General features: G+C 43.2%; 1 protein-coding gene across 1 annotated transcript in view; it reads right to left on the reverse strand.

Moving 5' to 3' along the window:
- Positions 1–1,322: 1,322 nt before the first annotated feature.
- LMAN2L (lectin, mannose binding 2 like) overlaps positions 1,323–16,218 on the reverse strand; it is a 48,320-nt gene continuing 33,424 nt past the window's right edge. Inside the window, exons 5-8 of the mRNA XM_033949510.1 lie at positions 15,465–15,626; positions 8,745–8,859; positions 8,188–8,307; positions 1,323–2,825 (exon numbers count right to left, since the gene is read on the reverse strand). Coding sequence (XP_033805401.1) covers positions 2,683–2,825; positions 8,188–8,307; positions 8,745–8,859; positions 15,465–15,626 — 540 coding nt within the window. The 3' untranslated portion in view covers positions 1,323–2,682. The remainder of the gene's footprint in view (positions 2,826–8,187; positions 8,308–8,744; positions 8,860–15,464; positions 15,627–16,218) is intronic.

A 16,218-nucleotide genomic window follows, 5' to 3' on the forward strand; every position in this document is an offset into this window, starting at 1 on the left:
ACTGAGTGCCGCCTCACTCTGTTTGCCGATGACATCTTACTTTTTCTAATAAAAATTATTTAAAAAAAAAAAAATCAATTTCTGGCAAAAATTTAAGTGTAATCTTGGCATGCCACACCTGAGAACACCCAAGCTTTGCCTGCCACATGTCCGGTAGTTTGTTTGGAATAGTTGATGGTATGAGGTATAGTTATTTTATTTGATATATCATTAATTTTAACAAAAAAGTCAAATCAAAACGGTTTGCAATAAAAACAAGAGGGAATAATTAAAATCAATAAAAACAGACAAGGAAAAATGGACATAAGACAGGTTAAACAAAATTGGACTCAAATAGGCAAACAAGAGCAAGAAAGGTTTACAATATCATGAGGAAAAACAAGTAGGTTAGGAACAAAAAGAGGGTAAGAGCGAAAAAAAAAAAAAAAAAAGAAGAAAGGAAGGATAGAATATCAGAAACAGACTCCAGATGTCCTTTACGTACTAACAAGAAAAAAATACAAAGAGTCATACTATTAGGAATTCTGATCAAACGCCATTTTGAAATAAGTTTTCAATTGCGACTTAAAAAGATTTTTCAGATCACAAGTATAACAGCGTGTTGGAGCCTATTTTTAATAGCAACTCCCAAGCAACTAGAAATTTCCATGGGTGCCGGTTAACCGAGAGTCTACTGTATTGTAACGTACCTTGAAGTTGTATAACAGATGATCTACCCTATTACCATTAACTACCAGTTCCCTATGTGCCACGGTTATTTACCATCTCTCTCAGTGAACACTGAAATAGCTGGGTTTTTCATCTCCTCTCTCCCCCCCCCACTTGTCCCTGCTCGTCCACACATTCCTCTTTTTTTCCTCACCTTTCACCAATATATCAGAGCATCTCAGTCTCATGTGTTATGGTCTTAGCTAATCTTTGGTATATCCTTTCCATCCACCACCTTTTTATTTATTCTTAAGAAATTTGTAGCATTTACTATGGAACCTCTTAGTTTAGACCCCTTTTGTACTAAACAAATGCGATATGCAGGAATGCCATAGTGGTTTAACCCTCCCCCCCAAAAAAAACCCCAAAATAAAACAGACAAAACCATCACCCCACCTCTCCCACAATCACCACTGAGTCCAGGATATGGATAGTATTGAAGGTGGTTTTTGCTACTAATGAAAGTAGTGCATGAAGGACTGGCAGAGATATTGAAACAGGCCTCTGCATACTACAGTTTGCTCTAATGGCCCTACAATTCATGTCTATCCCTGAGTATAAAAGAGCAACAGAAGTATAGGTACAAACACAAATCTACACCAGAGACACAAAAGGACAAGAATATAAACATCTTGATACATAAACTTAGCAGCTGGTGGTTAAAAACCAGAGTCCAGTGTTAAAACAATTTCACAGAATCAGCTTTGTGCTTACAGCATTGCTTAACAGAATCTGAAACCATTCCCTGTACTTTAAGATTATACCATAGCAATTCAACATACAATCTTATCCCCATCTTTCCACAGTGATTCAACATATCAACCCCATACACTATCCTTTCACAGCAATTTCACTCCTCACCTCCTTTACTCTCAGCATTCCCTCTATTCATTTCTCCTCCCATTCTTCAATGATTTCACATTCTCATCAAAGACTGTCTGAAAAGCTACCTCTGGGATAATAAACCTTTGCTACAAGCTCTGTTTCACATACAGAACAATAGGTCATATCATTCAGGTTCTATAAGAAAACTAATAACATCTCTTCCAAGTTGGGGGGAGTTGCGATGAGGAAAGAAAAAGAAGGTCAGATGGCCAATAGAGGTACAGCCCTGTTCCTCAATCACCATTTTAGCTTAGGAAAAGCATTTTTATCACTCAATTCATCATACTTTGGGAACATATTCACTAGTGATGGGCAGGGAAGGCTGTTTACATATTCATAGCACTGGATGGTAAGGAAGGGATGGTTATGGATAAAAGGATGACTTATAAAACAAGTACAGATCCTGGGCTATGACTAAAGACTCATGGTAAAATGACGAGTAAGGGAAACTGCTTATGCATCCAGGTCTAAAACAGAGAATGGAAGTATTTTTAAATACCAATTGTAGGGCAGAGAGAATACTATGAAACAGTGAACAGTATGGGGTAGTTAAGTATTTTTAACCCCTAGTGATGGGAAAAGAAAACTGCTTATTAATGATACCAAAGACACACTGAAAGCTCTCCCGGGGTCTAGGACTTGTCACTGAGTGATCAGAATTATCATGCAGATTTACACTGCAAAATGAATACTACAAGCAAAATCTCAGCCTCCCCAAAGTTCACAAAAAAATATAAACTCCCAACCTCAACATCTTTTATAGTAATGGTTTTGGTTTCCATTTAAAAACAGGGAATTTGTCCAGTGGCTGATATACCAAGTCTAGGTTCCTGTGCACACACCAACCATGAAACTTGCTCTAGCATCATACAGCATCCTCTCCTTTTCCAGATTAATAGTACCAGCAATCAGATTATAAAGAGGCTCATTGTCTTCTTGCTTCCAGCGCATGAAACCAGAAACCTCTTCTATTCCTCCAGAGAGCAGAAATAGTAATGTCATATGACAGTGTCCAGGTATGGCCTATGACCAATTTACAGTGATGCAATCAAACCACTCCTTAAGGGTTGACGGAAGCTTGGATTCCTCTCAGTAAAAGTGTTTCCTAGATTTCTCCTGCCACTTGTTGTAAAGGATGGCGCCAATAACTCCAGCAAACACAATGCCCACCAGCGAAAAGAAAATGATCAGGAAGAGGGCAAAGCCACTCATGGGCTCTGATGGTGTCTCTACTGCGAAAGGAAAATAAAAATAGAGGTCAAATACAACAATGAGCTATAGTTCTACAATCAGCTCTACAGAATATCTCTTTTCCAGGGCATACCATCCACCCTCCTAAGTATTAACAAAATAAAAGGAAAGCAAGTATCCTCTGATAAACAAAGGCATATATAAAATGTATTAATACATCATCCATAGCAACTTATATCTTAATCCTAGCATTCTAGACAATCATAAAGGTGAATATACAGTATAATAAACACATACCTCATGTAAGCTCTCTAAAATACCATTATTTGGAGCCCTTGTCACTGTACAATCTGCTGACATCTACCCAACTACTAATGCAATGGTGTAATATATAATTATAATACATTGATGCATAAACTCATAAATTGTGAAACGCCATGCAAACAATCCAACTGTCGATCTGTAGAATGTGTGCTGTTTACATATATCCACAGTAACTCTAAATCGAGAGTGAGATCCCATTGGTTATATTCTACATCACTACTGCCATAGAAACTAAGCAGAATGAGGCCCCAAGATAATAGAAGCACAAAGCCCAATAGAATCTTTATTCAGTGCTATGATAACCCTTTAATGCCAGGTACAATGCCAGACTTGGCTGTTTATGATTATTGTTTTATGTGGAAATACACAAAATTATAATTTCACACTGAAATTAGTGAGTTACTGTGCTGCAGTAGCTCTTTATGATAATTTTTCACCATGGAAATCCACTGAAACCCAGTTCAAAGCCAGTCTCATTCAGAAGGATTACATACTTATAACATCCATGTAATCATGTGAAGTCAGTGGCATACTAAATTAGAATGATCCAGGAGAGAACTACTCTCCATGACAAAACAATCAAAAAGACTAAAAACTGGTCTTCGGGACATTTGGAGCATTGAGATTAAGCATCAAATGCGTCTCAATGGCCACGAATTTGGTCTTGGAGGATGAGATGTACAGTGTCTGCATCTATGAGACAAACTTGGTTCTTTCTTTTGCATAGAGCTTTTTGGACCCTGTTCGTTTACAAAAACTGGATAGCTCTAAGTCTAATAGATGTTGGCACTGTCATCTTGAGGCTGGGACATTAGATCATCTTTTATTCTATTGTCCATTTATATTAGTATTTTGGAAATCAATTTGGCCTTAAATCAATAGGATGTTAGAGAATCCCGTAGCCTTGACATATGATACTATTTTATTTGGCATGTCAATGAGAGTGAAGAGTCAGATTTCGTCAAATAATAACAAACTTTTATTTATATTGACTGGAGTTGCCATTCAACAGATTACATTCAATTGGAAAAATCATAGCAGATTAAATTACAGTTTCTAGTGGAATTCTGTGTGTCATATATATAAAATGGAGCACACAATAGCAACACAAAGAGGATATTTTGGTAAATTTCAGAAGATTTGGGGACCATTAACAGATTTTTGTAATGAGTAATAACGTTTTCCCAAAGTAAGATATTTGACATGGAGGGGTATGGGTGGGTAATAAAGATTAAATCATATAATGTATAGGAGGAGTATTTAATTGTTTTTGATGTATTGGGGATGGAACTTTTGTAAGGGGAGGGAGGGGTTAGGAGGGTTTTCTAACTTGATATCAATTGTTTAGATACTAGGAATAGTTCATAATATTCAAAATATTATAGCATATAGATATTGGTTGAAAAGTTATATTTTTAATGATATATGAAAGTTAATCAAGTGTATATTTATAAGTTTGAATGATTTTTTTGATACACTTGTTGTAATACGTAAAAATGAATAAAGAATAAAAAAAAAAAAAAAAAGACTAAAGCAGATATGTATCAGACCACTAGAGGGTCAGGGGGGAAAAACATGGATATTTTGATCAATGACAAAATCAATTAAAAAGTTACAAGTTTTAATTACTCACAAAATAAATTTTAAATTTACCAAAATGATTCGAAATCCACATATCACAAAAGGAGAAATTAGGTTCTTACCTGCTAATTTTCTTTCTTTTAGTCCCTTCAGACTGGCATAAAACTGATGGGTTTACGTACCTCTGTCAGCAGGGAGAGACTGAGACAATGACTTTTGGCTGTAGTACAAGTGGGCTGTGCAGGCCCATCTACAATCAGTCTGATGAATAGCCAAGCAGGAAATAACTAAGCACAAGAAAACAGATTGCCACTGCTCTTATTCATTCAATTATGCAGTAATGCATATAAAACATGCTCCCTAAAACTCAAAACAAACAGATGGAAAACCGCAGAAAAAAATACTCTTCACGAAAAAAAACCTACAATGATAGGGCTGAGGAACTAAAAGAAAATTATTAGGTAAGAACCTAATTTATCCTTCTTTAGCATCCCTCCAGATCAACATAGAACGGATGGGACATACCAAAGCAGTACCCATCATGGTGGGACCCCTGAAGGACCACCACAAGCACATGCTCACCGAACATCGCGTCCCGATGCACTTAACGTCCACAGGTATTGTCAGACAAAGGAATGGAGAGAAGACCAGACCGCTGCTTTACAGATATCCACCGGAGGCACAAGAGAAGGCTCAGCCCCAGAAGATGCCTGACCCAGAGTGGAATGAGCCTTGAGGAAATCCGGAATAGGTTTCTTCTGAAGAAGGTATGCCGAAGCGATAGCCTCCTTGATCCAGCATGCAATGGTAGCCTTAGATGCGCCATCCCCCTTATGAGGGCCCGCAAGAAGAAAAAAAGACGATCCGACTTACGGAACTCCTGGGTCTGCTGAACATAAGCCCGAAGACCCTACGGACATCCAACTTGCGCAACTGCCTCTGCTTCACCGAGCCCTCCCGACCACCCAAGACTGGAAGGGCAATGGACTGGTTGACATGAAACAGAGACAATCTTAGGAACAAAGGAGGGAACTGGACGCAGAACGACCCGTTCCCTAAAGAACTCCAGGAAGGGAGGCCTACACAAAAAGGCCTGTAGTTCAGAAACTCGTCTCGCAGAAGTAATGGCCCCCAGAAACACAGCCTTAAGAGTAATGTCCTTCAACATGCAGGAGCCGAGAGGCTCAAATGGACAACAAACACACACACTAAAAGCACCAGATTGAGATCCCAGGCTAGAACCGAAGGATGAACGGGAGGCTGGAGCAATTTTGCAGCTCTCAAGAAATGGACCGGAGAAGAGGCCAAGCACAGACCACACAAAAGACTGTGAAAAGACGATATAGCCGCCACCTGAACCTGCAGAGAGGACCAGGCCATTCTACAAGAACTCCAAGATGTGAGGCAAAAATGCTTGAAGGGGCACCACTCCGTGAGCCGAGCACCACTCCTCAAAAAGACGCCAAATGTGCACATAGGCCTAAGAGGTAGAAAGTCTCCCAAAAGGATAGAAATCACCTTATCAAATATCCTCTTACTTAGGCGTGCTTGCTCAAGAGCCAAGTTGTAGGACAAAAGGGACCCAGATCGAACATGGGAATGGGATCCTGCGTCAGAAGGTCGGACCAATATGGGCACAGAAAGAGGATCTGTCACTAAAAGCCGCACCAGATCTCTGTACATTGTCAGAGTAGACTGACTACTTGGCCTTCTAGAGTCTTCTGCAATCTCACCACAGCCAATTGAATAGCCCTCAGTTCCAGCCTGCTGATTGACCATTTCTTCTGGAAGGGCTTCCAACACCATTGAATGGAACAATAATTGCAATGGGCTCCCCAGCCCAGGAAACTGGCATCTGTTGTCATGACCACCCGGTAAGCAATCCGTAGTGGCATGCCCCTGGAGAGGGACTGCAGAAGGAGATACCAATCCATGCTGATCCAGGCCTCCAAAGTCCAGGGAAGACTCGTCTGTAACGTATCAATCTGTGGAGACCAGCGCGAGAGCAATGCGTGCTAGAGAAGATGCATGTGTGCCCTTGCCCAAGGCACCACATCTATTGTGGCGGCCATGGACCCCAATACTTGACGATAGTCCAATGCAGATAGAGCTGCTTTATCCAGGAGAAGATAAATCAGAGTACAACTTCTGTTTGTGTACCTCTGGAAGATAGACATTGTCCAGTGTCTTGTCAAACACACCCAGGCATTCCAGGGATTTTCGGCATCAAATTGCTTTTCCTGTAATTCACAATCCAACCCATCTTCTCCAGGACCTAGATTACCTGATCCATTGTGTGCTGACCCTCGAGGAACGAGGGGGTTCTGATCAGCCCATCGTCCAAGTAGGGGTGTACTTGCAGACCATCTTGCGTAAGTGGGCTGCCACGACTACCATTGCTGAAGTTTGTGCAGCAGTGGAGGAGATTCTAGATAAAAACTGCACGATAAAACTGAGCCTATGAGCATTTGGACTCGATGGGCTTGGAAATGGATGCCCATCTGCAGGCCTTGAAATATCTATCAAATCTATCTTACATGACCATGAGTGCCTCCAAAAGCAGGTCTCCTCACTCAAGCAGAAGTTGGATAACCTGGAAAACAGGTCACACTGCAATAATTTGCATCTGATTGGTATACCGGAGACTGTAAAAGAATCATAGCTTTTGGCAATTTTGGAGGCCTTGTTTGATCAACTGTTGCAACCAAACTCCACCCTGGGTCCTGTGAAAATCAAACGGGCCCATAGACTGGGCCCCCATAAGGATGTCTCTGCTAAGCCCTGAGTTGTGATTGTCCATATGCTTAAACTTTCTGCATAAAAAGGCAATTTTACAAGCACTATGTAGAGGCAGAGTGTTGGAGTACCAGAACATTAAGATTCTCTGTTTTCAAGACTATTCTGCTTTGGTGGTGGCTCAACGGAAAGTTTTCAAACCACTTTGTTCAGAGATTTACACTTGGAAAATTTCATGTGCTCTGTTATACTCAGCATGTCTGTATATTCTCTTCAAAGCGCAGACACACTTATTTGACAAAGTGGCTGCAGCTAAGGATTTTTATGAAGTCCCTACCTGCTTTATCACTGCAGCCTTACCCCTCCCCTCCCCCCCATTAAAAATGACTATCCATGATCTTATGCACTTATTAACCCTCCATAGAAACCATCATCCAGGATATGCACTATGCCCCTTTATTACATGCCATGACAATATATGAGTTTGTCTTCCACACAGTAAAGACCTTGAACTTGGATATGGATTCTCCTTATTAAGGATATTCTAAAACAGCAATTCCTTTTTTCAGTGAGGGCATTTCTCCCAGGGCACATTTCCAGATAAGGATTCTAGGATTCTACCTCCTCTCTTAAGTTCACAAAATTCCTAGCAAGTGAGTTCTTCTCTGTTTTTATTTCCCCAGTAGATATAATGCTAATTTCCAAGTAGCACATAACTCTCCCCACCACCACAAAAAAAAATCTTGGGTCCTGGGTATTTACCTCCTGGAAGTTTCATGTTGTCTACAGTGGGAATGAAGACCTCTTTCTCTGCTAACTTCTCAGAAGATGTCCGTTCCACTGTCAGCTGGTACAGTTTCAGAGAGATTATATCATGGTTATCTGGGAAACAAGAAAAGCCCCATCTTATTCAACAGATATGCTCTAAAGCAGAAAAGGGCAGAGTATTTAACAGATGTTATACTCAATGACTTTTCAACTATCCTCTAAGGGGTATAAGTAAGGGACAAAAAGAAGAATCTTCAGTCACCAAGGATAATGACTTGCAAGGATGACATGGTATGTGCAGGAAGACTTATCTTGTTGCAATCTTCAGGAGATTTCTGCTTCACATTGGAGCATATGAGGCCACTAAGTCACTGCCTGACTACTCAGTTTGATGCATGTATCACCAGCCATGGAAATATACATCGGTATACTGTATTTACTTCTCAAATATGCATATGGGAAGCAGTGATTGGAGCTGTTCAATATTATATATAAAACTAATATAAGGGTGTGAGATATATAAATAAGGTGGTTGTGCTTCCTCACAATACCTGAAAGATCACCAGTCACCGATGAGGTTCCAAAGAAGTAGCCTCTTGGCAGATGGACTCCAGGAAAATCAAGGCAGTCTCTCCACTCCTGCTTCCCATCAATGTCAATCATAATCTGAATGGGGGAAGGGCAGGAGGTATATAGTTTTTAAAAATTAAGTACATAACCAGACTATGTAAATACACAGTAAAAATGCTGCAATAGCAAAAGACAGAACAGATCTTTACTTTGTAGAAGTGGCAATGTAGTAGGCCTGCCTAGTGCCACAGAAGCACTGCTATAAGAAAGCTCATGGTTTATTATTTATATTCCGCCTTTAAATAAGACGGATTACAACAATACATACACAGTTAAAACAATACCAACAAAACAGCACATAAGCATATCAAAATCAGCAACAAGTACAAAGTCATATGAAAAACATTAGCCATTTAAGAATGTGTGGGGACCTTTATTAAATTATAGTAATGAATAAGTTACACTTTTCCCAATCTTAATACACATGTGGATTTGGGGGGGGGGATTTCTTGTTTTTCCATTAAGAATATATAGATGATTGTCGTAAGATATTATTTTCATGTGATATATATTAGTTGTATATGAATTTGGGAGGGGGGTGGGGGTTAAATCTTCTTATTGAAAATATTGAAAATTTTTCAAGTGATGTTGTATTATATTTGGTTGATATTTACTGTACACTTGATGTAAGTTTAAAAATGATTAAATAACATGTACTTCACTCTGTATTCCATATTCAGCCAGTACAATGATACAAAGTATGACATAAAGCACAGTTACTTACCGTAACAGGTGTTATCCAGGGACAGCAGGCAGATATTCTTGACTGATGGGTGACAGCACCGACGGAGCCCCGGTACGGACAATTTTAGAGTGATTGCACTCTAAGAACTTGGAAAGTTCTAGTAGGCCGCACCGCGCACGCGCGAGTGCCTTCCCGCCCGACAGAGGCGCGCGGTCCCCAGTTAGGATAAGCCAGCTAAGAAGCCAACCCGGGGAGGTGGGTGGGACGCAAGAATATCTGCCTGCTGTCCCTGGATAACACCTGTTACGGTAAGTAACTGTGCTTTATCCCAGGACAAGCAGGCAGCATATTCTTGACTGATGGGTGACCTCCAAGCTAACAAAAAGAGGGATGGAGGGAAGGTTGGCCATTAGGAAAACAAATTTTGCAAAACAGATTGGCTGAAGTGTCCATCCCGTCTGGAGAATGCATCCAGACAATAATGAGATGTAAAAGTATGAACTGAGGACCAAGTAGCAGCCTTGCATATTTCCTCAATAGGAGTGGAACGGAGGAAAGCTACAGATGCTGCCATAGCTCGAACTCTATGGGCCGTGACAGAACCTTCCAGTGTCAGTCCGGTCTGAGCATAACAGAATGAAATGCACGCTGCCAGCCAATTAGACAACGTACGTTTAGAAACAGGACGTCCCAATTTATTTGGATCAAAGGACAGAAAGAGTTGGGGAGCTGATCTGTGGGATTTCGTACGCTTTAGATAGTAAGCTAGAGCCCTCTTACAGTCCAAAGTATGCAGAGCCTGTTCACCAGAATGAGAGTGAGGTTTCGGAAAGAAGACAGGCAGAACAATGGATTGGTTGAGATGGAATTCAGAGACAACCTTAGGGAGAAACTTTGGATGTATACACAGAACCACCTTGTCATGATGAAAGACCATAAAAGGTGGATCTGCAACTAGTGCATGTAGCTCACTGACCCTCCTGGCAGAGGTAAGAGCAATAAGGAAAAGTACTTTCCAAGTGAGAAACTTGAAAGGAGTGGTAGCCAAAGGTTCAAATGGAGGCTTCATTAAGGCGGAAAGAACCACATTGAGATCCCAGATTACAGGAGGGGCTTTAAGAGGTGGTTTCACATCGAAAAGACCCCGCATGAACCTGGACACCAAGGGATGAGCTGAGAGAAGTTTTCCATGAACCGGCTCATGAAAAGCAGCAATAGCACTGAGGTGGACTCTGATGGAAGTAGACTTAAGGCCAGAGTCAGACAAAGAAAGAAGATAATCCAACAATGTCTCCACTGCCAGGGAAGTGGGATCAAGATGATGAAGAAGACACCAGGAAGAAAATCGTGTCCACTTCTGATGGTAACATTGCAGAGTGGCTGGTTTCCTGGAGGCATCTAGAATGGAATGAACGGGCTGAGACAAAAGAGTATCATGAGAAGTCAGCCCGAGAGATACCAAGCTGTCAGGTGCAGAGACTGGAGGTTGGGATGTAGAAGGGTCTCCTGATGCTGTGTAAGCAGAGAAGGAAACAGTGGAAGAAGAAAAGGTTCCCTGGAACTGAGTTGAAGTAGAAGGGAGAACCAATGTTGCCTGGGCCACCTCGGAGCAATCAGAATCATGGTGGCTCGTTCCCTCTTGAGCTTGAACAAGGTTCTCAACATGAGAGGCAGAGGAAGGAAAGCGTACAGGAACAGATTGGACCAGTCGAGGAGAAATGCATCCGCTGCCAGACGGTGAGGAGAGTAGAGTATGGAGCAAAAAAGGGGCAGCTGGTGATTGTGAGGAGCTGCAAAAAGGTCTATCTGAGGAGTGCCCCATTGAGCGAAGATGGACTGCAGAGTTAAAGGATCGAGTGTCCACTCATGAGGCTGGAGAATTCTGCTGAGCTTGTCCGCCAAGGAATTCTGTTCTCCCTGAATGTAGATAGCTTTCAGGAATAGATGGCCCAAGTCCAGATCTTCTGGGCTTCCTGGCACAAGAGGCGAGAGCCTGTCCCACCCTCTTTGTTGATGTAGTACATCGCAACTTGATTGTCTGTGCACAGCAGGAGGACTTGAGGAAAGAGAAGATGTTGGAAGGCCTTGAGGGCATAAAACATCGCTCTGAGTTCCAGGAAATTGATGTGATGCTTCATTTCCTGAGCTGTCCAAAGTCCTTGAGTTTGGAACTCGTTCAAATGAGCTCCCCAGGCGTAAGGGGAGGCATCGGTGGTGATGATAAGTTGATGAGGAGGTAGATGGAAGAGAAGACCTCTGGAGAGATTTAAGGATATCAACCAGCATTGTAGAGACTGACGAAGAGATGATGTCATAGATATGTGACGTGAGCAAGGATCCATCGCTTGGGACCACTGGGTAGCTAGGGTCCATTGAGGAGTGCGCAGGTGAAGACGTGCGAAGGGTGTGACATGAACTGTGGAAGCCATGTGACCCAAGAGTATCATCATTTGCTTGGCAGAGATGGAACGTTGTGGAAGCACCTGCTGACATAGATATTGAAGCGTTTGAAGACGGTTGGATGGCAGGAACGCTCTCATGAGGACTGTGTCCAAGACAGCTCCGATGAATTGAAGTCTCTGAGTGGGGATGAGATGAGATTTGGGTAGATTGATCTCGAACCCCAGAAGTTGAAGAAACAGGATGGTTTGGTTGGTGGCCAGGAGAACAGTCTGAGATGAATTGGCCTTGATTAACCAGTCGTCCAGGTAAGGAAAGACCTGAAGGTGGTGAAAGCGTAGAAAGGCAGCCACCACAATCAGACATTTGGTGAATACTCTTGGAGAGGAGGCAAGACCGAAGGGTAGCACCTTGTATTGGTAATGACAACGATTGATCATGAAGCGTAGGTACTGTCTGGAGGCCAGATTGACCAGTATATGAGTGTATGCTTCTTTGAGATCGAGGTAACATAGCCAGTCGCCTTGATTGAGAAGAGGGTAAAGAGTGGCCAGAGAAAGCATTCTGAATTTCTCTTTGACCAAGCATTTGTTAAGATCGCGAAGATCTAGGATGGGTCTGAAATCTCCTGTCTTTTTGGGAACTAGAAAATAACGGGAGTAGAATCCTTGCCCCTTTTGATCTAGAGGAACTTCCTCTATGGCGTTCAGAAGGAGGAGGGATTGAACCTCTTGAAAAAGGAGGGAAGACTGAGGAGTGTTCAAAGCAGACTCTTTTGGTAGACCTTGGGCAGGAAGAGTCTGAAAGTTGAGAGAGTAGCCGTGGCGGATGATGTTGAGGACCCACTGGTCCGAGGTGATGGTTTCCCAACGGCTTATGAAATGAGTGAGGCGTCCTCCTATAGGCAGCGGAAGATGGGCAGATGGAGGGATACTGGCTATGTCCTGGAGAACCAAGTCAAAAGGGTTGTGAAGGTTTTTGTGGAGGAGGAGGCTTCACCTGTTGTTGCTGCTGTGCATGTCTAGTGTTTTGCCTTTGTTGTTGCCTCTGACGCCTGGGTTGTTGAGCTGCCGGTGGCAAAGGACGAGCCACAAATTGACGCTGGTAGGCCGATTGCTGACGAAAAGGCTTGGTAGGTGGGGGTCTTCTTTTTTGTTTTGAGGAGAGTATCCCACCTAGTTTCATGAGCCGAAAGCTTTTGAGTAGTGGAGTCCATGGATTCTCCAAACAGCTCATCCCCCAGGCAAGGTGCATTAGCCAGTCGATCCTGATGATTGACATCAAGTTCTGACACTCTGAGCCATGCCAGTCGGCGCATGGCCACCGACATACCTGTGGCCCGAGAGGTCAGCTCAAAGGTGTCATAGATCGACCTGACCATGAACTTTCGAAGTTGTAAGAGCGATGAAGAAGTTTGGCAAAAGGCAGATTTTTTACGGTCAGGGAGGTACTTCTCAAAAGCAGACAGATTTTGTATGAGATGCTTGAGATAGAATGAGAAGTGGAAAGCGTAATTCCCTGACCTGTTGGCTAACATCGCATTCTGGTACAACCTCTTGCTAAATTTGTCCATGGCTTTACCTTCTCTGCCAGGAGGGACTGAGGCGTATACACTAGCTCCCGTGGATTTCTTTAGAGTGGATTCCACTAATAGAGACTCATGTGGGAGCTGTGGTTTGTCAAACCCAGGAATCGGGATGACTTTATATAAGGAGTCTAACTTGCAGGGGGCTCCAGGGATGGTCAAAGGTGTCTCTAAATTCTTGTAAAACGTCTCTCTCAAGATGTCATGGAGAGGTAATTTGAGATATTCCCTTGGAGGTTGGTCAAAATCCAGTGCATCAAGAAAAGCTTTGGATTTCTTTGACTCAGCCTCCAAGGGAATAGAGAGAGAGTCACACATCTCTTTTAAAAAAGATGAGAAAGAGGTTACATCTGGTTTAGAGGATGGGTCTAAAGCAGAAGGATCCTCATCACCAGATGAACATTCCCCTTCAGAGAGAAGAGGGTCCTCTGAGTCACCCCACAGATCAGGATCCCGAACCTGAAAACTGCAGTCTCGAGATTCCGGTGTGGAGGGTTCCAGGTGTCGGGATTTGCGTGCCGACTTACCTGACCTCATAGACACGGTACCGGGAGACGTTAAGGGCTGCATCGGTGCCGAAGTCTGAACAGCCTGGTGTTGAGCTCTCGGTTCTGGTGCGAGGACTGGCATGGAGACCGAGGAAGCAGAATGTACCGGTACCGACAAAGTGGATGCCTAAAGAAGGGGCTGCTCCACTGTCGGTATCGGTGGCTCAGACCGGACCGGGACCGGAAGGCTCGGTGCCAAAAGTGCAGGAAGGAGTTGTTGCAACTGTTCCTTAAGCTGCACCTGCAGGACAGCGGCGATCCGCTCGTCCAGCGAAGGCACCGGTACCGCCTTTTTCTTCTGCGGTACCTGCGGTGCCACTCTACGCCCCGAGGATGAGGAACCCGAGGTCGAGGGGCTCACCTCTATTGGGGCGGAGCGCTTCCGTGGACGCCTCGAGGTCGGCAGGACTGGGCTCGCTGCTACTGAAACCGGAGGACGCTCCAATGGGGAAGGCTTCTTAGCCGGCTTACCTGAGGGATGCGACGCCGACGCGGTATCGCGCGGTGTCGACGAGGTGGGTGCCGACTGAGACGGGGCCGATGTCGGTGCCGGTGCCGCAGAGTCAGACATCTCAGCACCAAACAATAATTGCTGCTGGATCTGCCGATTTTTCAGAGTTCTCTTTTTTAAAGTCGCACAGTGGGTGCAGGTAGACGCTCGATGGTCAGGATCAAGACACTGTAGACACCAGTTGTGTGGGTCGTGAGTGAAATTGGTCGTGCACACCGCTGGCACTTCTTAAACCCGGGTTGAGGGGGCATGAAGGTAAAAACGGCTTCTGTCAAATCGAAGGCCGAGGCCTCGATGGTGGCAACAGGCCCCACCGGGGCGAAATTGAAAGAAGTGAAAAAAAAACCCAAAGTTTTTTTGTTTTTTTTTAAAGAAAAGAAAATAAAAGAAACAATATTTCCTTAAGGGTTTACGCGAGCGGGAAGGCGATATGAAAAAAGTCTTCAACAGCCGTTGAAAGAAACGCGTCTTCTTAGCTCCGCGGAAACTAAGAAACTGGGGACCGCGCGCCTCTGTCGGGCAGGAAGGCACTCGCGCGTGCGCGGTGCGGCCTACTAGAACTTTCCAAGTTCTTAGAGTGCAATCACTCTAAAATTGTCCGTACCGGGGCTCCGTCGGTGCCGTCACCCATCAGTCAAGAATATGCTGCCTGCTTGTCCTGGGATAACATGCTCATACTTTCCAATCCCAAATAAAGCACAAATAACCAAATTTTGGACAACTTGTAGCACATGCATACTGGAAGATGTCATTTCCAAAAATACAACACCACTGTATAATTATTTCCTGACTAGGAGGATTCTCATCACTAAACTTGATAAAACACGAACTTTACAATATTTTCTAGGAAAGGCAGCAACAAACGAGAGGGATTTAAAAGTTTATATCAGAGATATGGCAGCACATACTCACAGTAAGTCTGCGTTTCACATAGCGTATCACCAAGAAGGTGTCGTGGTCGAGATTTCGCACCATGGCGGTGCAGCCTCCAAGCTCTGTGGGTCTGCCATCCCTGCTATGATCATATGTTAGCGAGCCATTATTCACCATGGCTGAAATATATGGAAAGATTCGCTGTGGGAGAATGAGAGGTTTCAGAGGTGATGTTAATTAACTTCATGATTAAGAGAAGCTCTGACTATAGACAGCAGGAAAAGCAGCACTGTATTATAAGTTCTAATCACTCAGGCTCTAAAAGATTCACCTCTTTATTCATTCTTTATTAAATATTAAACATTCATATGGAACTACCCAATGGAAATAAAAAAAAAAATTTCAAGAATGAAAAGACAATTCAAAACTATTATATTAGTATGAAAACAAATTATCTCCACTTGTAATTGGCATAGGCTAAGTCCTAACCAAATAGCCAAAATTTAACCAAAGGGAAAATTAAACAAAAGTTGCATAGCTGGGATGATACATCATCTATCTCACCAAACCCACAGGTACCAATTAGGTCAACAGAAAGCTCACCACAGAGAGCCCCCCCCCCCCAAAGACCTCTGACCTCCCCCCAGAAGAAAACCAAAAACAAGAAAATTCTCAAGCTACTCTTCACTTCACTGGTCTGGAAGCACTGATCCTTGGGATACAGCACAGGCATCTGTCAGGTTGGACCTGTTACCAATTAGGACTCGATGGGGTGTATCCTGCAGATGCTTCC

Source organism: Geotrypetes seraphini, chromosome 6 (assembly GCF_902459505.1).
Source record: "Geotrypetes seraphini chromosome 6, aGeoSer1.1, whole genome shotgun sequence".
In the NCBI taxonomy this organism is placed as follows: domain Eukaryota; kingdom Metazoa; phylum Chordata; class Amphibia; order Gymnophiona; family Dermophiidae; genus Geotrypetes; species Geotrypetes seraphini.